General features: G+C 44.1%; 2 protein-coding genes across 2 annotated transcripts; one reads left to right on the plus strand and one right to left on the minus strand.

Moving 5' to 3' along the window:
• Positions 1-1,045: 1,045 nt before the first annotated feature.
• Positions 1,046-14,510, plus strand: LOC306918474 (cyclic nucleotide-gated channel alpha-4-like; the record flags this gene model as incomplete). The annotated part of the gene is made up of 8 exons (XM_079531376.1): positions 1,046-1,188; positions 1,832-1,933; positions 2,559-2,665; positions 4,326-4,909; positions 10,022-10,267; positions 10,829-10,994; positions 11,686-12,372; positions 14,476-14,510. 8 exons carry the CDS (start codon positions 1,046-1,048, stop codon positions 14,508-14,510), a joined length of 2,070 nt encoding a protein of 689 aa, XP_079387502.1.
• LOC306918471 (protein DVR-1-like) lies at positions 14,144-20,864 on the minus strand. The gene is made up of 3 exons (XM_079531373.1): positions 20,416-20,864; positions 17,876-18,292; positions 14,144-15,018 (listed from the first exon to the last, which is right to left on the minus strand). The coding sequence occupies exons 1-3, from the start codon at positions 20,741-20,743 to the stop codon at positions 14,552-14,554; spliced, it is 1,212 nt and encodes a 403-aa protein (XP_079387499.1). The 5' UTR covers positions 20,744-20,864; the 3' UTR covers positions 14,144-14,551.
• Between the last annotated feature and the right edge of the window lie 1,185 nt (positions 20,865-22,049).

The following is a 22,049-nucleotide window of genomic DNA, read 5'->3' on the forward strand; positions in this document are numbered from 1 at the left end:
TTAAATCCAGTGGATATTCAGTCAGACCTTTCATTACTGAAAGGTCTAAATCTTTTATTATTATATATATATATTTTTACTTTACTCCCGTGGGGGACGGTTTCTTATTTAGATCTCCGGACTTAACCCATTTCGGACGGGAACCCCTTTTGGTGTTAGCATTATGTTATGCTTTAGCTATTGAAAAATAGCAGATCTACAAGCTTGTAGGTCTGCTATTTTTGAAAAATCGAAGAACACTAACATAGAAACATAGCCTTTTCTGAAAACTGTCAGGATGTAGAAGACATTTTTAGAATCTGATCTCAGGTCAAAATAAGAACCTTTAGGGATACAGATATACCAAATCTCCATATCATTCTTCCAAGAAACAGACCGTTGGTTTGTTGTTTACACTTCTGGTATAATCACTGATGATGATGAAGCTCCTAGGATTCGCGTTAAGAGGACCTCCGGGGACTTTGAAGGGGAAGGAAATATCCCCGGAGGACACAGTACATTTGTTGTGTGGCTCCCCTTCCATGGAGACCAGCATCGCCAGGTGATGAGACCTATAGCTTTGTTGTTATGTGAACCAAGCAATCAGTGGCGTGCACAGACATTTAGAGGGGCAGGTGCTCAAGTTAAAAAAGGGCACCTTGTGCAGCGCGTGGAACCGGCCGGTTGCCTTAATCCATTTTGGGCGGGAACCCCTTTTGGTGTTAGCATTATGTTATGCTTTAGCTATTGAAAAATAGCAGATCTACAAGCTCATAGCGCGCCACCGAGTGGCGCGCTACGAGCTTGTAGGTCTGCTATTTTTGAAAAATCAAAAAAGGGAACATTGCCAAAAGGGCAGGGGGTGCTCTAGCACCCCCTAGTGTCTATCTGTGCACGCCACTGCCTGTGCATGATGCAGGCCAACAAGGTTATGCAGGCAGCGAAGTGCAGCAGCTAAACCCAAGTAGGCACTGCATGTGCTCTCTGGGAAGAGAAACACCTGAACAAGGGCAAGGGTCAACAACCGCCACGGCTCTAATCCTTAGCCCTATAACCGGCGTAGAGAATGGAGGTTAATAATAATCAGGTCAGGAATAATAACCGATGGCAAAGGCTGTTCAGATGGCGTCAGACGCAGAAAGTCAGCGAGGAGGGAGATCAGCAGGGAGAGAAGAAGGATAACAGTCCTCAGGCGGAGGTCAAAGCGAAGTAAGTGACTATATTGTATATATTATATGAAAAGCACAAATGAAAAAGAAGTATCAAGCTACCGTAGAAATAAAACTAAAGGAAAAAGAACTAGAACAAAAAGTAAACAAAAATTTGGTTTACATTCGTTTTTCAGTCAGACATAACAGTTTATATACTGTATAAGGTGTACTTAATATGTTATATCTTATCTTTATAATATATATATACATACTATACATGTGTATACATATTATTCTTACATACAATTTTACATATATATTTACCCATTATTATTGTTTTCTATGATAATTTCTCAGTTTGTTTGTTCTGCTGCTATATATGCATCAATTACCTTTGCTTTAAAACCCAATCTGGGCGGGAACCCCTTTTGGCGTTAGCATTATGTTATGCTTTAGCTATTGAAAAATAGCAGATCTACAAGCTCATAGCGCGCCACTCGGTGGCGCGCTACGAGCTTGTAGGTCTGCTATTTTTGAAAAATCGAAGAACGACCGACATAGAAACATAGCTTTTTCAGAAAACTGTCAGGATATAGAAGACATTCTTAGAATCTGATCTCAGGCCAAAATGGGTTAACATTCCTTGATTACATGGCCAGCACTAATTCCCTCTCCCTCCCCATCCTGTCATGTCCCTATAGCTGGAAAGAATGGATGGTTGACCCATCCGAACAGTTCTACTACATATGGCTACAGGTCATGATCATTCCCATCTTCTACAACTGGGTGATTATCATCTGCAGGTATACCTACGTTTCTGCATGAACATAACATTTATGATGTGTATATGAATTAAATATACGGTAGCTTCACTTTTCATCCAGACCAGGGGTGGCCAACTTTGACGATGGCGAGCGCCAATATATTTCCACACTCACTCCAGAGGGGCCACAGTGCATATTACCGTCGTAGCAAAAAAATAGCCGATCTACAAGCTCAAAACACGTCGCGGCGCGTTTTGAGCTTCTAGATCAGCTATTTTTGCTATATTTGAATTGAAAACCTGAATAATTGTTTGCTATTTTTTATTTGGAATCCTGAAAAGTGCCCTTTTTATTGAATTTCAAATGCATTTAGTTATAGTTATGTTAACTTTATGAACTGTTAACATAACTACATTGGACACAAAAAGACAATAACATTTGGTAATACTAGTCATTAAGTACTAGTCATTTAATACTAGTCATGAAGTAATTAAAGCGGGTTTGGAATTGTAACAGCTGAAATCAATACTATATCAGTATTCTGATATTAACATGCATTAAGTGAAGGTCGCCAGTTGCCCACCCCTGATCCAGACCATGTAAGAACAAGTCAAATGTTTTCATGTATGTATAGTAAGGCTTCATTAACACTGTCTCTCAACAGGACATGTTTCCAATCAATTGAGGTGACCTACCTGGCTGTGTGGCTTACATTGGACTACGTGTCCGACCTCATGTATGTGGCTGACATGATCATCAAATTTCGCACAGGTAAATGCTACTGCGTGACTGTTCACTGTTCGTGACTTTTACCATCATAATATAATTACCGTATATACAGTAGTATAGTATGTGCTGTCTATTTAGTAAACAGATATGGTATGATTCAGAATCCAAATCTTGCTCTCAACTCGAGACAGTGCTGTTGTTGTCGACTAAAACTAAGACGAGAAAAATGTTCGTCGACTACCTTTTTTCACTGACGAAAACTAAATGGAAACTAAATGAAAACTATGACTAAAACTAAGACTAAATGTATTGACAATTTCGTCAACAGATAACATTTAGTCTAAAATGTTAGGAAGGGACTAGTGGACAAGAAATCCAGTATAAGTCATTTTACACTTGGTTGCATGCTGAAAATAGCAGATCTACAAGCTCACAACGTTGTGAGCTTGTAGATCGGCTATTTTCAACAAGTGTAAAATGAGCCATTACGATGGCATCAAGGTGCACCAAAATCGATTTTAGTCAACTAAATGAACTGCAGATTTAGTCGACTAAAATCTTATGACATTTAGTCGACTAAAACTAGACTAACACTAAAACATTCCAGGTGACAAAAATCAAATATGACTAAAACTAAATGAAGTTTCATTCCAAAGACTAAACTAAAATAGAAATTTGCTGCAAAAAACAACACTGACTCGAGATAGATGCTGTCTTTTCAACAGTAAGCCAGCCAAACTACAAATGCTTTGCGTAGGAATAGTAGCTACTGTATACTGTGGACTTTGGGGCGACTCACACGGTCGCAACAGATTGATGTATGCTTGTTGTATGAGATGTATGCTTGTTGTAAGCTCTCAATGCATTTCCAATGGGAGTCACATGGTTTGACACAACATTTGTGTTGTATGAGGGGGAGGGGGGCAGTCGAAACACAGCCGAAAGCCATACAACAGCTTGTAGTCCAAAATGTTGTATCAAACCATGTGACTTCCATTGGAAATGCATTGGGGCGGCCATGACACTTACAACATTCATACAACAAGCATGCATTAATGTTTTAAAGGTGTGAGTCGCCCCTTTGACTTACATACATTTTAATTAAAATTGTACTCTATTATTAGTCTCTCAAGACAAATTCAGCTCAGCAGCTGAAACGAAAAAAATGTAAACGATGGATTCCCAGCAGCGGTGGAAAGTAACTAAGTACTTTTACTTAAGTACTGTACTTAAGTATAATTTTGAGGTATTTGTACTTTACTCGAGTATTTCCAATTTCCAGTACTTTTACTTCTACTCCACTACATCTCGGAGCCCAAATTTGTACTTTTACTTCACTACAATTATTTGAAAACTTTAGTTACTAGTTACTTTGGCGATTTTTGGCGATCTACAAGCTCACAATGCGCATTGAGAGCTTGTAGATCGGCTATTTTCAATTGATTTTCTACACATTTTGAACTTGTGAAATGGGACATTCTGCAATAAGTACTTTTACTTTTAGTACTTTAAGTACATTTTGATGCCGATACTTTTGTACTTTCACTCAAGTACATTTTCAATTCTGTACTTTTACTTACAGTAGTTCTAAATTGCAGTATTGGTATACTTTTACTTAAGTAAAACAATTGAGTACTTTTTTCCACCACTGGTTCCCAGATTGCTCTATTATTAATTACATGTTCTCTGCTGCCCTCTACAGGCTACCTGGAGCAAGGCATGATGATCAAAGACACGGCCCGTCTGAAGAAGCACTATCTGCGCTCCTCCGGCTTCCTGTGGGACCTGCTCTCCATCCTGCCCACGGACCTCCTGTACCTCCACTTCGGCGTGCACGCTCCCCTGGTGCGTGTGAACCGCTTCCTGCGCACGGCGCGCCTCGGCGAGGCCCTGGACCGCATGGAGACGCGCACCTCCTACCCCAACACCTTCCGCATCGCCAAGCTCATGCTCTACATCTTCGTGCTCATCCACTGGAACGCCTGCCTCTACTTCGCCCTGTCCCGCTACATCGGCTTCGGCGCTGACCGCTGGGTCTACCCCAACGTCAGCGACCCCGTGTTCGCCTCCATGCGCCGCCAGTACTTCTACTGCTTCTGGTTCTCCGCGCAGATCTTCACCACGGTGGGCGACACGCCGCTGCCCGACCGGGAGGAGGAGTTCATGTTCATGATCGCCGACCTGCTCATCGCCGTGCTGGTGTTCGCGTCCATCGTGGGGAACGTCGGGAACGTCATCACCAACCTGAGGGACCGCGACAACGTCTTCTTCCCCAACCATGAGCTGGTGAGCACTAGGAGACCTGACTGAATAGAGTAGAGACAGACATTGTATAGGTATATTCAGTGATTTAACTAATTCAAATATCACTTTTTTTGTTTTGTTGTGATAATCCTCCCTACTATAGAGTGTGCTGACCATATAAGGAGTTCCTCCCTGTCCCCAGTTAACCCCTGGGGGGGTCAAAAAACCTTAGGTTTCGTTTTTGGCTAGGTGGCCCAGCCTTCATCCAATCAGGATAGAGAGGGGCCTTCCGCCAATCATGATCGATTGGGGTGCGTGCTGTTGGCCTGTCGCGTGTCCCCCCCACTGTCCACTGTAGTGCGTGCATGTGCACATCTTGTTACCGGGGCGGACCCGGGGGGTTTTCCATGAAATCACCCAAATCACTGAATGCTCCTTTAAGTGTAAGAAATAGATGCACCCGTGACCACAGTTACCACCCTGTCACATTAAAAGTAAAAATCACATCCGTGTGAACTGAGTGGTGCAACTCCCCTCTCTCTCTCTCTCCCTCCCTCCCTCTGTAATTAGCAGGCAACAGTGCAACACTATCTCTCTCTCTCTCTGTTTCTGGCACAACAGCGCCACTTTTGCCCCTATTGGTACTCTAAACATTGGGACATAGTGAGTCCCATAGTCCCATAGGGACATTGCTGTTCCTTGGAGTGGTTGCACCACTCGAAAAAAGTAGACAGGAGCAAATAAGTGTAAGCTTTGTGTTTTGTCTTCCTCAACCATGCTATAGTTTCACTTGTACCTCCGGTGTCGAAAAACATGTTTGATTGATTGATTGAAGAATTTATTAACAGTTTGCAGAATTACAGTACATTTCAAGCACAAACTCAATACAAAGGCTGTTAACTGTGAGTGGACGACCCAATTAAGCATTACACTTGTTTCCAACAGGGTCCACCATGTTCAAATCATCAAAACATTTAGAGACATACAAATAGACACTTCTATAGACAGAACAGGAATTCATCAAAAAATAATTCATCAAAAAGGAGGTAAAAAGGGAAAAGAAATATATACAGTGAGGGGAAAAAAGGGGGGGGCGGGGGGGGGGATTCAGATTTTACGGGGGCCAGTTTCGAATTGCAGCCATCCGTAGGTGCCCTTTGAGAGCGGTTTTGAAGGAGTCAAGGGATTCGCATGTCTTAATGACAGTTGGTAGGGCGTTCCACATTTTGGTGGCATAGGAGCGAAAAGAATTTAGTCCCTTGTTTGTGCCGAATCTGGGTTGTACATGGTTCGTTGCACTCCCTCTGGTGTTGTGGGTGTGGACTTCGTTAACATTAAGGAAGTATCTAGACAGGTACATGGGTATCTTGGTGGTGTATCGAATCTTGTGGACCAGACCCATTGCAAGATGCTGTACTCTGTCGTCGACCCTAAGCCATTCCAGCCTGTCGAAGTGGGCAGGGGTGAGGTGGGTTCGGGGGGCTAGATCAAGTAGGAGCCTGACCAGTTTGTTTTGGGAAGTCTGGAGCCTGGTTTTAAGGGCCTTTGAGGTGCTGTGGTACCAGGAGGTGCATGCATAGTCAAAGAAACCCTGTACAAGGGCTCCTGTTAAGGTCTTCAAGGTGTTTTTGTTGACCAGTGAGGAGATCCTGTAGAGGAATCTTGTTCTATGGTTGACTTTTTTGATTACGTTGGTGGCCATTTTATCACCGGAAAGATTAGCCTCCAGGATGGAACCTAGGTAGGTAATTTCATCTTTACGTGTGATAACATTGTCACCCACTCTAACCAAGAAGCCATTTGCCTTGCTGAGATTACTAATAGAGCCAAAGAGAATGGATTCAGTTTTTCCCAGGTGTAAAGATAGTTTGTTATCAGCGAGCCAGGTGCAGATTCTACCGAGTTCAGAGCTGAGGGCATTTTCAACCTGCAGTTTGTCCCTGTCCGAGACCAGCAGTGCTGAGTCATCTGCGAACAGGAACAAGTTGCAGTCACAGGCTGAAGTCATGTCGTTTACATATATTAGGAACAGTAGAGGCCCTAGTATGCTTCCTTGTGGAACGCCACAGCTCACTGGGAGGGGGGGGGACAGTGTTCCGTTCACTTCCACCATCTGTTCTCTCCCCTCCAGGTAGGATTGCATCCAGCTCACTGATGTGCTATCGAAACCAATTGCTTTTAGCTTGTTAACCAGTATGGAGTGGTTCACGGTGTCAAAAGCCTTTTGGAGGTCCAGCATGACCATGCCGCAGTATTTGCCAGCGTCCACCTCTTGTTTGATGTGGTCGCTCAAATAGAGGAGGCATGTGTCAGTGGAGTGGGATGTTCTGAAGCCAGATTGGAACTCGTACAATAATTTATTAGTGGCAAGATACTTTTCAACCTGTTCATAGACTATTTTTTCCATCACTTTCGAGATGGAACTAAGAATAGAAATAGGGCGGTAGTTGCCGGGGTCTAATTTACTCCCTTTCTTGTGCAAGGGGGTTACTTTGGCCAGTTTGAAATCTTGGGGGACCTGTCCCTGTTTGATGGAGAGGTTTACTATGTGGGTGATGATTGGAGCTATAGAGATGGCTGAGTCTCTGAGAAATTTGGAGGGAATGTTGTCATGGCCTGTGGCCTTGTGGGGTTGGAGGGCACTCAGTTTCTTAATTACCTCATCAGTTGTTACCATAACTAGTTTAAAATCGTCTTTACAAACACCTAGGTTTTTGTAGAAGGTTGTAATGTGCTCTACACCAAAGAGCCCAGAGTGGGAGGGCAGTTTGTTAACCAGAGTTGTTGATATGTTTGTAAAGAAGATATTCAAGTAGTTGGCCACATCAAGGTTGTCAGTGATGAGAGTGTTGTCAGATTTGATGTTTATGTTCGAAAATCTGGTTTTTAGTTTCTGACCATAGCTTAGTTGATTGTTTAGTAGCTTCCAGAGCTCATGAGGATTGTTTTTGTTTTCCTGAGCTTTATCATTAATGAAGTTACTTTTAGCTGATTTGGTCATGGCAGTTACACTGTTTCGTAGTTTGATTCGTTGTGTATTTAGGTTGTTCAAACGAGCTTGGCGAACACTGTCGAAGCGCTTGGCTAGCTTTGACTTGCATTTTAGAACTTCAGAGCATTTTTTGTCTCTGGCTTTCATTGCAGCCAGTATGTCCGAATTCATCCATGGTTCCGAGCGGGTTTTGCCCCTGGTGGTTCTCAAAGGAGCCATGTTGTTCAGTACTGATGTAAATTTGGTTTTGAAGCCAAGCCAAGCTTCTTCGACATGTGTGCTTTTAAGCTCATCGGACCAATCCAGACTCTCCAATACTTGGTTAAAGACCTCACTAGAGTAGGTTTTGAGGTCCCTTGATATGACTGTTTTGTGGCAGCCGGTCTTAAGTTTTTGTATTTTGCGGGTACAGAATATCATAAAATGATCACTAAGCCCACATACAATAACCCCTTTCTTGGAGATTCTGGATTTGTCCGAGGACAGAATGAGATCAATGACAGTTTGAGTAGAATCACACACTCTAGTGGGTTGGGTAATTAGCTGACTGACACTATGTAGATCACAGAACTTACTGAATGACTTAAACACAGGTGCTTCCTTTCGTTGCATGTCTGTATTGTAGTCGCCAATCAGGATTTTCTCTACACATTCCTCCTCAGCTAAGCACCCCTCAAGTATATCATAGAACCCATGTTGGTCAGGCGGTCTGTAGACGGTGCCCACTAATACTGATTTAGCTTTTTTGAAAATTAATTCAACCCACACAGTTTCAATTTCATCATGCTGTAAGTCAGTACGAGTAACATATTCAGTGTCTTTGTGAATATACATACACACGCCACCACCATGCCTGTTTCTGTCGTTTCTGATCAAAGAATAGTTCTCTATTTCAACTTCTGGGTCTTTGGTTGACTCATCAAGTTTGGTTTCAGAGAAGCTAATGATGTTCGCCTTACCGCATTGAAACATATGCCTGATTTCAGCCATTTTGGGTCCAAGGCTGTTGACATTCAGGTGAAAGATATGAAGTCCGTTGGCTCTGACTATGGTGCTTATCTCCTCCATGGCGAAGTAGGGGAGCGGAGGGCCATTGTTGATGTCTGTAGAAGCCGCGGGTTGCCGTGGGGGGAGGGTGGGGGGTGCGTGGGGGTCGTCGTGGGGTGGCGGGAGTGGGGGATGGGGTCCCTCGTCCAGGTTTGTTGAGGGCTCTGGTGGGGCCGATTGAGCCATGGTGTCGACCGGAGAAACAGCAGAAATAGCAGGTAAAGTATCACGGTGTCCGTCTCCAGCCTCGTTGTCCCCCTTGGTTGGATGTGGAGACTCTTCACGCCTGTAGATGGTGGTGTTGTCCGTGTCTTTTGCCTCGACTGCCGCCGATGTAAGATCTGTGTTGGGTCCCCAAGACGGCTCCGTGCCCGTACCTTGAGTTGGCTGTGTGGCCGTGACCGTCTCATGCGTTGTCCTTGCGATGGATCCCCAAGGCGGCTCCGTGCCCGTATCTTGAGTTGGCTGTGTGGCCGTGGCCGTCTCATGCGTTGTCCTTGCGATGGATCCCCAAGGCGGCTCCGTGCCCGTATCTTGAGTTGGCTGTGTGGCCGCGACCGTCTCCTTTGTTGTCCTTGCGTCCGTGATCATCAGGCAAGTTTGTTTCTTCGCCTGAAGTCTAGTGATTACAGGACCAGGATTGGGTTGGATGTCTCCTGCCATTAACAAGAATATACAACAGAACAGGCGTCTGTCGATCTTGCCAAGTAGGGGTTTGTTTCTTTTGGCCGGATTGCAGGTTAACAGTGCGTGGATTCCAGCCGCGCCGTGTCCGAGATGTTTACCGGTCGATCCATTGTTGTTGTTGCCGAGGAGATAGAACGTGCTGTGTTCTTCGTTGTTTACGCTGGTGTTGTTCTCGTAATCAATTTTCCTCATATCCACGTGATGGTAGAACCAGGGTGAATTGGAGTAGAAATCCATAATCCACAGGAGTATGAAAAGAAAATGAGCGCGAAAATGCGCTTTTTTGTCAACATTCTGTGACTTGGCGCAGGAGCGAGACGAAACACGTCTGTCCATCTCAACGACCGGATCTGCCTCCCAGTATATATGTCCGACATATATACTGAAAACTATACGTTAACTAACTTTCATTCTTCCCTTCCGACCAGGTGAAGGCCTACCTGCGCAGCCGTCACATCAGCAAGGAGCTGCGCAAGCGCGTCAACGACTGGTACCAGCACCTGCACATCAACAAGAAGATCACGCGCGAGAACGAGATCCTGCAGCAGCTGCCCGTGCAGCTGCAGACGGAGATCGCCGTCAGCGTCCACCTGCCCACGCTCTCCAAGGTCACCATCTTCCAGAACTGCGAGAAGAGTCTGCTGGAGGAGCTCGTGCTTAAGCTCACGCCTCAGGTCAGGGTTGAAATTAAGCTAGCTACAGGTCACGGGGTCATCAGGGTTTTTTTGGTAGTGTTTTAAGCATTCTGTTATACTTTAGCTATTGAAAAATAGCAGATCTACAAGCTCATAGCGCGGCACCGAGTGCTACGAGCGCTACGAGCTTGTAGATCTGCTGTTTTTGAAAAATCGTGAAAATGTGCCGCAAATCTTTAAAAAAAAAACGTTTTAACTCAAATCTTTGCTTATGTGGGGGGGGGGGGGGGGGGGTTGTCTCTCTTTATTGAAAAAAACATCTCTCTCTCTCTCTCTCTTTGTGTATCTTTTGGAGTGTATGGCTCTGTTGTGGAGGTGGGCTGCATGTATACATAAGTTTTATGCTTTATAAATAAGATTGTCTTGACTTCACTTTACTTTAAGTTAAGTTGGAGAGCCCACCCAGGACATTATTGGCATTATTAAGATCTGTGGTGTTTAATAATTATTTCCGTTTTGTCAACAGTTCATATTAAGGATCTTTACTTGTTAATTCTGCATTTAAAGATCTCACACCGCTGTCTGCCTTGGGTCTTGCAGGTCTACAGTCCAGGAGAGTATGTCTGCAAGAAAGGTGACGTGGGCCATGAAATGTACATCATCAAAGAAGGAAAACTTGGAGTAGTGGCAGACGATGGGGTCACAACGTTTGCTGTCTTGAGTGACGGCAATTTCTTTGGGGAGATTAGTATCATCAACATCAAAGGTAAAGTACTGTAATAACACTAGCAGGTTTGGCCATCATATACAATGCTTTTTTTTAAGTAACCAGTGCAGTTTTGTTTGAATACATTTACTTAAACCATATACTGTAGCCTATACTGTACTTCGATCGTTGACTGGTGTCCCACAGGGGTCTATATTGGCCCCCTCCATTGTTTCCTTACACATAAAATCCCTTTAGCAAAAATTGCTGATTACAACAAGGTCACGTTGCGACAGAATGTGAGCTTATACTGCAGATCTGCTATTTTTTGCACAATGTTCTCTTACTATGACATGCCCAAAAGGCACGCTAGGATACATGTGGTAAACAAACCATAACGTGTACCTGTGTTTTAAGCATTATGTTATACTTGAATTGAAAAATAGCAGATCTACGAGCTACAAGCTTGTAGATCTGCTATTTTAGAAAAATCGTGAAAATGTGCCGCAAATCTTTAAAAAAAAACGTTTTTAACTCAAATCTTTGCTTCTGGGGGAGGTCCCTGGAACAACAGATGGGGGTCGGCGGTCAATTACATATAGTTTTTGGGGGTCCTTGACATGAAAAGGGTTGAGCACCACTGACACATAGAAACATAGGTAGCCTATTTCATAAAACTGTCAGGATTTTAGAAGACATTTTCTAAATTTCAGATTCAGGTCTAACTTCAGGTCTAACCTTTTTTTTTAAGGCAACAAATCGGGCAACCGCCGCACAGCCAACATCCGCAGCATCGGCCACTCTGACCTCTTCAGCTTGTCCAAGGAGGACCTCACGGACGTCCTGTCCGAGTTCCCCGCCGCCAAACGCCACCTGGAGGAGAAGGGCCGACAGATCCTCACCAAGATGGGCATGCTGGACGAGTCCGTGGAGGGGGCAGCGGACGGTGGGGGGCCGCCGGAGAAGGCGGAGACCAAGGTGAGCAGGCTGGAGGACGCCATGGACGCTCTGCAGACCAAACTGGCCCGACTCATGGTGGAGCTGGAGTCCAGCAACGCCAAGATGCTGGCCCGGGTGGCGCTGCTGGAGCTGCAAGTGGAGTGTCATGAAGTTCCACCCGAGAATGAAGATAATACGGACGACGGAGGAGGAGAGGGGGAAAGAGAGAGGGAGAGAGATGATGATGAAGGGGTGGGAGGAGGGCAGGTGGAAGGGGAGAGAGAGGAGGGAGATGGAGAGGAGGTTGAAATGCGAGGACGAGGGGAGGACGCGAAAGAGGAGAGCCGGGAAGAAGCTCAGTGTATGGAGGGGGTGAAGGCGGAAGGAGCAGAGGATGGAACAGGAGAAGACTCTGGTGGTGGAGGACACACTAGAGGAGACGATAGAATGGAAGGTGAAATGAAGACAGATGAGTGTCGACCTGCTGCGGGGGACGGAGGTGAGAGTGGGAGACAGAGGTCCGAAGGGAGAGAGAGAGAGAACAAATCAGCCAGCCATGACAACAAGAACTCAACAGATGTTGAACAAAAGACAAACGAAGGAGAAGGATGAGCAGATGAAATGTGGATATAGGTTAAAGATTATGATGAATACATTCAGAATAAGTCTGGTGTCATTATCACCCCCCCCAGATTTGACTAGAAATATCGGTACTCACAAGCTATCATTGTTTAAAAGTGGTGCCATGTCAAGGATTTTCGTACGGAGAGAGAGACAGTGCACCTTACTTTTCTTTCATACTTGGGACAAAATCTACTAATCAATGGGAAACACAGGTGAACAGTAACTTATTCATATTACCACAGCTATGGTAAATTTGCGCCCCCTTGTGACCAAAAGTAAAACAAAACAATATTCCCTTTGAAAGAAAATGTTCTATGTAAAATGTGTTCTGTATAAAATTAGTATAGTAGTGGCGTTAATGTTATAGAATGTATTGTACAGTTATACTTATGCATTCCATTGTCGATTTTGAGATGACCACAACTTTAAAAAAAATAACATGATTATAGGCACTTTAGCCAATTATGTATATGCATTTAACCCAATCAGCTCAGTGGCCTTGCAGAGAGTGTCCGCCCGGAGATTGGGAGCTCGGAATTCAATCCCCCGGCCAGATCAAAGACTATTAAAAAAAAAAATCACACCCGCTCTTATCATGTAGATTTGCTCAAACACATGCAACGTAAATTGTCCATTCATTGTCAATGGCAATTCATGTTTGTGTCAGGACAAAAATCTACACACTAGGCCTATAGCTGAATATAGGGACCCAATAATGCCTCCATGCTTGGCACTCGGCATCAAGGGCCGGATTGGGGTCAAGTCTCTCTGGGGCTGGGACATACTAGCGTCATGTCCAGGCGCATTCTTGAATCTAAAGGCTCATTCATAGTCTGGATTTTCGGTGGTGAGGTGACCACCGCTCCGGTGGTGGTGACCAACGGAGCTGAAAGAACGTGGAGTGGTGGTGAGTAAAAACTGGGGCGGTGGTTTGCTCTTCACCGCGGCTCAGTGACGTCATGTTGTAGTTCGGTGGTCACCTCACCACCGAAAATCCAGACTATGTATGAGCCTTTACAACAATAGGATATAGTATAGGCTCCTGCCCTATGGGCAACATGGCTACTAACTGCTACTACTATCCTATCCATTAGTTTTGTACTACAATTAGTACAAAACTCAGCTGCCCATCTTAGCTACTCTCCATTGGTTACCCGTTAGTTTCAGAATTTATTTTACATTTTTACTCAAAGCCCTGAATAGCCAGACTCCTAGCTATGTCTCCGACATGCAGAAACCCTACGCTCAGCTTGTCACTAAGGGCAGCAGGGCCTTTGCAACCCGGGCCCCCCACGCTCTGGAATGCCCTACCTACTGACCTAAGATGTGCAAAAAAGAAAATCAGTATCCACGTTTAAATCTCTCCTGAAAACCCACCTTTATTATGTTAAAGCTTTTTCTTAATTGTCACTTTTGTATTATGTATGTTTTGTATTTTTATGCCTGCTATTGCATGGATTGATCTTTTGTCGTAAAGCACTCTGTGACTTTGTCTAGAAATGTGCTATATAAATAAATTCATCATCATTAGTAGTGGGAAGTCATTCTCTGGTGCCCATGGGGACCAGCTCCAGACGCCATGCTTCATGCTCCACTGAGTGCTTTCTATGGTAACTTGCTCTGAGTAACAGCAGGAGACATGTCACTGAAATCTATAGAATTATTATTTTTATTAGAAATAACATTAGAATTCACATTACACACATTTCCAAAAGTTCGTTCCAAACAAATTATTTCTTAAAACTACTTCTTTAAACTAATCAAACTGTTAAAATGTATGTTTTTTTTTTTTCATTTGTAATTCAGATTCAACAAAATGTAACCAATTGGGCACTTCTGGATCCATTTGTACACATTAAAGAACAACATTTTTGAATAATAAGACCCAACAGAATGTTGGGGGACCACTGAACCCATTAGCCAGGGTTCGCTGCGTTCTGCGGATCTGAAAATGTCACGACTTTCGTGACATTTTCAGACCCGCGGAAAGCAGGCAGGAACCCAGGCTACTGAGCCCATGCTACTTAATAGAACAGTAAACAGTAACGTGGCATTTATCGACAACCACACTCGTCCACCACCATGTCCTGGTAGTGTCTCAGCACCACGTTGTCGTTGTTGTCGTAGTAGAGCATGGAGATGGGCGAGAGGCGGACGGGCACGCAGCAGGGCTGCGGCGTGCCGTGCGGGTCCAGCGAGTGCACCAGCGTCTGCAGGATGGCGTGGTTGGTGCCGTTGAGGCTCTCGCTCAGCGGGAACGGGCACTCGCCGTGGCAGTAGTTGGCCATGTAGCCCTGCGGCGCGATGATCCAGTCCTGCCAGCCCACGTCCTTGAAGTCGATGTAGAGGCGCCGCGGCTTGCACACGTTGCTGGGCGTCACGGGGAGGTGGAGGAGGGCGGCGGCGCTTCGCCGCTGCCGGGAGCGGCACTGCTGGGGGTTGAGGGACACGGCCACGAGCGAGACGTGGATCTCCGGCAGGGCGAACGACGACGTCGGCGGCTCCAGCGGAAGGGAGTTACCTGGGTTAGGGATGTTAATAGTTAATCGATTAATCGCCGTTAACACAGCCGACGCGAATCGCGTATCAATACGTTATCAATTAATCAAACGTCGGGTGCGGATCACGTATCAATACGTTTCAATCACTTTTTTATAGCATACTTTCATTCATCTTTTTACCCACCCGGACAATGAAGAACCATCGCCCTATCATTGCTGCTTAGTCCCGCTCACGTGATCAGAAAAAAACCCCCAAAAAAAAAAAAACCCCTCCCCTCCTGAAAACAGGAGGGCGGGCCGCTTTACGTGTATAAACCAGTGTAGAATGGATGCGCCCATGCCGATGTAGCCCGTGTGTGAAAAGAATCAAATTTCACCTAACCTCGCCTCACCAGGCTTTCCTCCACCTATTGGCTTTTATACTCGATTCCCCCCTCCCCTCCTGTTTCTCCTGCAGGAGGAGGGCCTTGCGAGATGGGGGCTCATGTCTCGGAAAAAAACATACGAAACGCTGTTACGCTGCCTAACACATGATCTGCAGATTCTGCACCAGATCGGCAACACACATGGACAGATGCATGTTTACTTCTTCATACTGTAGCGACCAAACGATCCCCGAGCCTACAATACTACGAACTAACAAACGAACTACAGTATCGAGAGGGGCCGCCATGACAACAGACAGTCTACCGTTGGTGGATCACGTATCGCCATGCAGAGCCGTCATAATCGGAGATCGCTCAGACGTGTGATTGTAACGCTTTTTTATTCATTATAATTGTAGTGATAAGACCGCAATGAACGCGTCGGGGACGTAATCGACCCGGGTGTAATGTATAACGAACTTTTCCGCGTCCTAAACCGTGCATGCCCAGGCATGTTCCCTATACTAGCTTGAAAAACAAAATCAGCTCATGATGACAACGCGTCTCACCGTTATACTATAGTTCTGAACCGAACGGTGGAATGGGACTTTTTATAGCCGTACGATCAAGACTTTTGCTGCCCAATGTGCCCATGACCCCCCCCCCCCCCCCCCAATGTTACTGCGATCAAAACAATGAAAGCAGTGAATCATCATCATCATCTAAAGGATGCAGAGTTATGAAGGTTTATAGTCAGACATTGACAGGCAGATATAACAATAAACACAATAAATATGCTATACATCCTATACACCGAATGAAAGCCCTGAATGTGTACTTTTACGAGGAAAAGAGTAAACATTGATCCCATGTACAGTCTGTCATAAATTGGTTACTGGGTGGATGCACATTGCGCCCACCAGATATAACTGCAGAGAAGACATGGACCCGTACTCAATATTCACAAAATAAGGCCTATAGCGACATATAAATACTATATACCGTATGAAACAGAAGACTCTCTGCTTTCATAAGAAAAAAACTTCTACTGTAGTAATAATACAAATCACACCCATGTGAAGTGAGTGGTGCAACTCTGTCCCATATTCTGTTCTCTGCTTATTCAATACAGATCGCTATATACGGACTGAGGCAGAAAGTCATGTAAACCTTTTATTTACAGTTTGGTCTGTAAACTTCTACTGTAATAATAAAAATCACACCCCTGTGAAGTGAGCGTTGCAACTGTTCTGTACTTATTCACTACAGCTCGCTATATACGGACTGAGGCAGAAAGTCATGTAAACCTTTTATTTACAGTTTGGTCTGTAAACTTCTACTGTAATAATAAAAATCACACCCCTGTGAAGTGAGCGGTGCAACTGTTCTCTACAGTTGCGCGGTGCAACAAGTTTACAGACCAAACTGTAAATAAAAGGTTTACATGACTTTCTGCCTCAGTCCGTATATAGCGAGCTGTATTGAATAAGCAGAGAACAGAATATGGGACAGAGTTGCACCACTCACTTCACATGGGTGTGATTTTTATTATTACTACAGTAGAAGTTTTTTTCTTATGAAAGCAGAGAGTCTTCTGTTTCATACGGTATATAGTATTTATATGTCGCTATAGGCCTTATTTTGTGAATATTGAGGAGTTCACGTCCATGTCTTCTCTGAAGTTATCTGGTGGGCACAAGCTGCATTCAATAACCAATTACTGTCTAACTGTACATGGGATCAAAGTTTACTCTTTTCCTCGTAAAAGTACACATTCAGGGCTTTCATTCGGTGTATAGGATATTTATTGGGTTCAATTTTATATCTGCCTGTCAATGTCTCTGACTTTAAACCATCCATAACTCTGCTCGCTGTTCAAGATAACCACTTCCAGGCAAATGCAGGTGTTGCAAAAAGGTCAATATCTCCAGAATGGAACATGGTAAAATCAAAATGTATTTTTTAAATTGAAGTGGACAAGTTCAGCTTTCTTTTGATGTATGCGTGTGATTCTCGCTATAAGAGAACATTTTGCTGTGGGCCCCCGAACAAGGCCTTTGTGCAATGTTAAACGGTAGCAACATCCAAATAGGCCTGTCGAGATCTTGTAGCAATCAAAGTGTTAAGAAATGAGTCGGTTAAACTTAACAGTTAATAAACTAATAAAGCAAAACGTCTCTGCTTTTGCATGTGATGTGACAGACAAGACAGTACACTTTTAATTTGATTCAATTTCTCATACAAAGATGCCACTGCCTGGCCCTGTATCGCAAATGGTCAAATAACTCTTTGATTAAGGAATATAATAATATGCCTTTTGTATTCTCTCTATATCAGCAAAGTGTAGATTTTTATGTTAGACATTGAGGGAAATTAAGATTCCCCCCCCAAAAAAGAAACCACCAAAAACCACAAACGCCACTTATCAACTAACCGGTTAATCAATCGATAAGCTTATCAAAACATATCAATTAACTATTAATGCATTAAATCGATAATTCCCGTCTCTAACCTGGGTGAAACGGAAGGAGCTCCTCTGGGTTTGCGGCGCCGCCGTCGTGCGGAGGCTGCAACTCCAACAGCAGACCGTAGTTGCGGCCCGGCTTCCGCCAGCTCTCCGCCAGGGAGGTGAGGTCCAACGTGAGCGACGTGGACTCGGGCTGGAGCTGCACGGACTGCGCCAGGAGGAGCCTCCGGTTCACCTCGTGACTCGCTCCCCTCAGCGTGGCTCGGAGGACCTGGTAGAGGGACACGCCGAGGGCGCGGGGGGGCTCCAGGAAGGGGTGGTGAGGAGGGGAGTCCCACTGGAACTTGATCTCCAGCTGAGCCATGGAGAGCTGCTCCACGGCCTGGAGCACAGACACGTTGAAGAAGAGGTGTTTCTCCACGCAGCCCTGGCAGCTGCTTCCCCAGCCAGACACCAGCCTACCTGCACGACGTTATGGAGGAATACATGAGTCACTTTGATGAGGAGAACATTTATAAATAATAGCCCACAGCAGTGTTGTTGAGACAAAACCCCTTATGGGCAGTTTAACCCATTTTCTGTACGGTTTTAAACATTATGTTATACTTTAGCTATTGAAAAATAGCACAAGCTCATAGCGCGGCACAGAGTGCCACGCTATTTTGTGTACTGTATTTTCAGATGTGGGTCAGCGGCCAATTACATATATTTTTGGGGGTCCTTGACATGAAAATGTTTGAGAATGACTGACATAGAAACATGGGTTTTTCAGAGAACTGTCATAATTTTGAAGACATTTGTAGAATCGTCCTCAGGTCTAAATGGGTTAACTTGGTATCATTGGAATTAACCACTTCAGTGGTATACTCCGTCATACAACAAATAGCTAAGATAGCCTGATAGAAACTCGCATAACATTCACAAGGCGATGCAATGCTATTTTTTCTATTTTTTGAACATTTGGAATTAGATTTTTCTACCATTTTTGAAATATTTCAGCCAATGACATCCTCCAAATTACAATGCCACAAGCTTGAATCAGTGGTTAATGTATTACATTCTCAAACCTTTTAACTTCAGGGATCATAGTTTGATATGAATTAAGCCACGAAAGCCTGTTTGATACAAATGTTATCTCTATAACCAAACACAATCTACACTGTAACATCCTCAGTGTTTATCTCAGAGTTACAGACCTGCCAGGGTCAACTTGGTTCTACCAATCAATCATTTAGCTGGGGAGCCCCTGGAACTTCTCCAAGCGAGGACCCCTGGAGCTGGGGGGGGTCCAACATTCAAGGACCCCTGGAGCTGGGGGTCCAACATTCAAGGACCCTGGAGGCCCAAATACCTCATGTCGAGGTTTTTGGAAACCAGTTAGGACTATACAAACTAAGTATTTCTCTACCAGAGCTTGTATAATTGCGTAATTGTGTGTGTGTGTGTGTGTGTGTGTGTGTGTGTGTGTGTGTGTGTGTGTGTGTGTGTGTGACTATAGGCCCACATTGTTTAGGCCCCCTAATTATTACTATTACATTTCGGCCATTTGAAAACAGCCGATAAGACAAGCTCGCAATGCATCACAAATTTGGGACCAACTGAATCCATTCTCTTTGGATCAAATAATAATAGGCTTCTTGGTTAGAGTGGGTGACAATATTATCACACGAAAAGATGAAATTACCTACCTTCCATATCCTGGAGGCAAATCTTTCCCCCCCTGCCCTTTTCCCTCTGGACAGCAATGTGCCCTTTTATTTTTTTTGGTACAGTGTACACTGTACAGTATGTGGACCATGGTGACATTGATCAATTCTTTATTAAAAGCTTCTAATTATTTAGGCCCCAACATCTATAAATCTCACACTATTGAGGCAACCAGCCGGTTCCACGCGCTGCACAAGGTGCCCTTTTTTCACTTGAGCACCTGCCCCTCTAAATGTCTGTGCATGCCACTACCTGCACTGTGCATGTTTTCTTTTTCTCTTTTTAGTTTTTACCTCCTCTATGATGATTTACTGTTTTTTGCGGCTATATAGAAGTGTATATTACTATATTTGTATCATACAAATATAGTGTGTATACAAATTGTATGTCTCTAAATGTTATGATGAATTGAACAAGGTGGACCCTCTTGTAAACAAGGGTAGTGCTTTATTGGGTCGTCCACTCACAGTTAAGTTTTTTGTATTGAGTTGTGCTTGAAATTGTACTGTAATTCTGCAAACTGTTAATACTTCAATCAATCAATGATGAATTGAACACTGTGGACCTTCTTGTAAGTTAAGTGTAGTGCTTTATGGTGTGGTCCACTCAGTTTTTTGTATTGAGTATTTGAGTTGTGCTTGAAATGTACTGGATTTCTGCAAACTGTTAAATCAATGATGTCGTCCACAGTTAACAGTCTTGTATTGAGCAGTTGTGCTTGAAATGTAGGCTACTGTAATTCTGCAAACTGTTAATAAATACTTCAATCAAAACCACCAGAAGTTATTTCATCAACCACACAAACAAAGAGGCTATACTATTCTGACGAATCGAAAAAAACCTCTACGAGAGTCTAAATGTTTGGGCTAAGGCTATACCTTGATCTTGCACATATCGGATGATATTCCCCCGGACTCCATATTCAGACACCATGCACGCGTCGCTGTCTAGTCTGGCCTCGTTGTGGTCCTTCTTCTTCTCGGTGCTCCGTCCGAACATGCCCCACAGCACGGAGGGCACCCTACGGGGGTGTCTGACTCTGGCGGCAGCCTTCGGCCGCCCGGAGAGACCCAGGGAATGTAGAAACAAGCGCTCTTGAGTCTTCGAGTCCTCCACGACACTCGAGACTGAGAGTGCACCACGGACGCTTACAAAGAATAATAATACGCTCAGAAACAAACACATGCCTAAAAAAGACGACGCCATATTTAGCCTATTGCGTGAACTGTGCTCTTCTTCACAACCCGCCGCCAGGCCTCCAAGAGAGTAAAACAAATACTTCCAATTCCTGTGTTGACTAATTTTAAATCCCCCGCGTCCTTGTCGTCCACGCAGCTGAGCTGATTGATGATCGGAGCTGATAGGAAGACCTCCTATCAGTGGTGGGAGGGGGGAGGGGGGGCTCCCAGGTGACACAAATCTTATACTAATGAGTCTATTAAAAGCCTGTGGTTTTCAACCCTATGTTTTTCATTTCAAGGCTCCATAATTTGATTTGGCTTTTTGAGCCACGGACCACCATTTGATGAGATTTGATCAGACCCAAAACTAAATAATATTTTGTTGTCGACTCGTTTGATAAGATTTTGTCTACAATTCCATGCTTTTGGCAAACGTTAATCGAAATAACAATTCTTCTATGTAATTATCTAATTGTGTAGACTTCTCATAAATGAAGTAATGCAGATGCATATGTTTAACAATAATGTAACTCTTGAGAGCGTACAATGAAACCAAATGGACGCGCTCTCAAGAGTAAAAAAAATGTATAAGGGTCATACCAACTCTCCCATAATTTAGCTGGGGACCACCTGGAACCCCACTCAAGGACCACTGGTTGAAAACCACTGTTCTAAACGACTGAAGACTAGCTTGTAGATTGGCTGTCACTATAATAGAATATGGGCTTTGAGAGCATATAGCCTGCTTCCAACATGGCATAAGTGTGTGTGTGTGTGTGTGTGTGTGTGTGTGTGTCAAAGCACCATGTGCTGTTGTTTGAACATCATACTTGATAAAGTGTTTGTTTCTGCTCCTGCTGGTTCTCTGATCAAAATAAGTCTTCAAGGACATTTTTGTCTTTCATCATTCAATTGTTGAGTGGTGTAAACCACTCCTACAACTAGCTTTGTTAGTACTGTGCAAAAAAAATGAGCATGGTTGATGCTGATTGGTTGATGCTGATTTCATTACGTCAGACATTACATCAGAACACAGCTGATCAGGCTATATAATACCTTACACCACTCAGTTCACACGGGTGTGATTGTTAGTTTACGTGTCTGTCTGTCTGTGCTCAAAAAATGAGCATGGTTGCTACGGTCACCCAGTTCACCCGGGTGTGATTTCATTACGTCAGACATTACAGACCACAGCTGATCAGGCTATATAAGACCTTACACCACTCAGTTCACACTGGTGTGATTTTTTTTTAAATATTTTGTGGCGTCATAGATTGTGGATTGCTTGTGTGGGTCTGGAGTATCATGATACATTGTACATGTAGTGAAAA

Source organism: Electrona antarctica, assembly GCF_951216825.1.
Source record: "Electrona antarctica genome assembly, contig: scaffold_232, whole genome shotgun sequence".
Classification (NCBI taxonomy): Eukaryota; Metazoa; Chordata; class Actinopteri; order Myctophiformes; family Myctophidae; genus Electrona; species Electrona antarctica.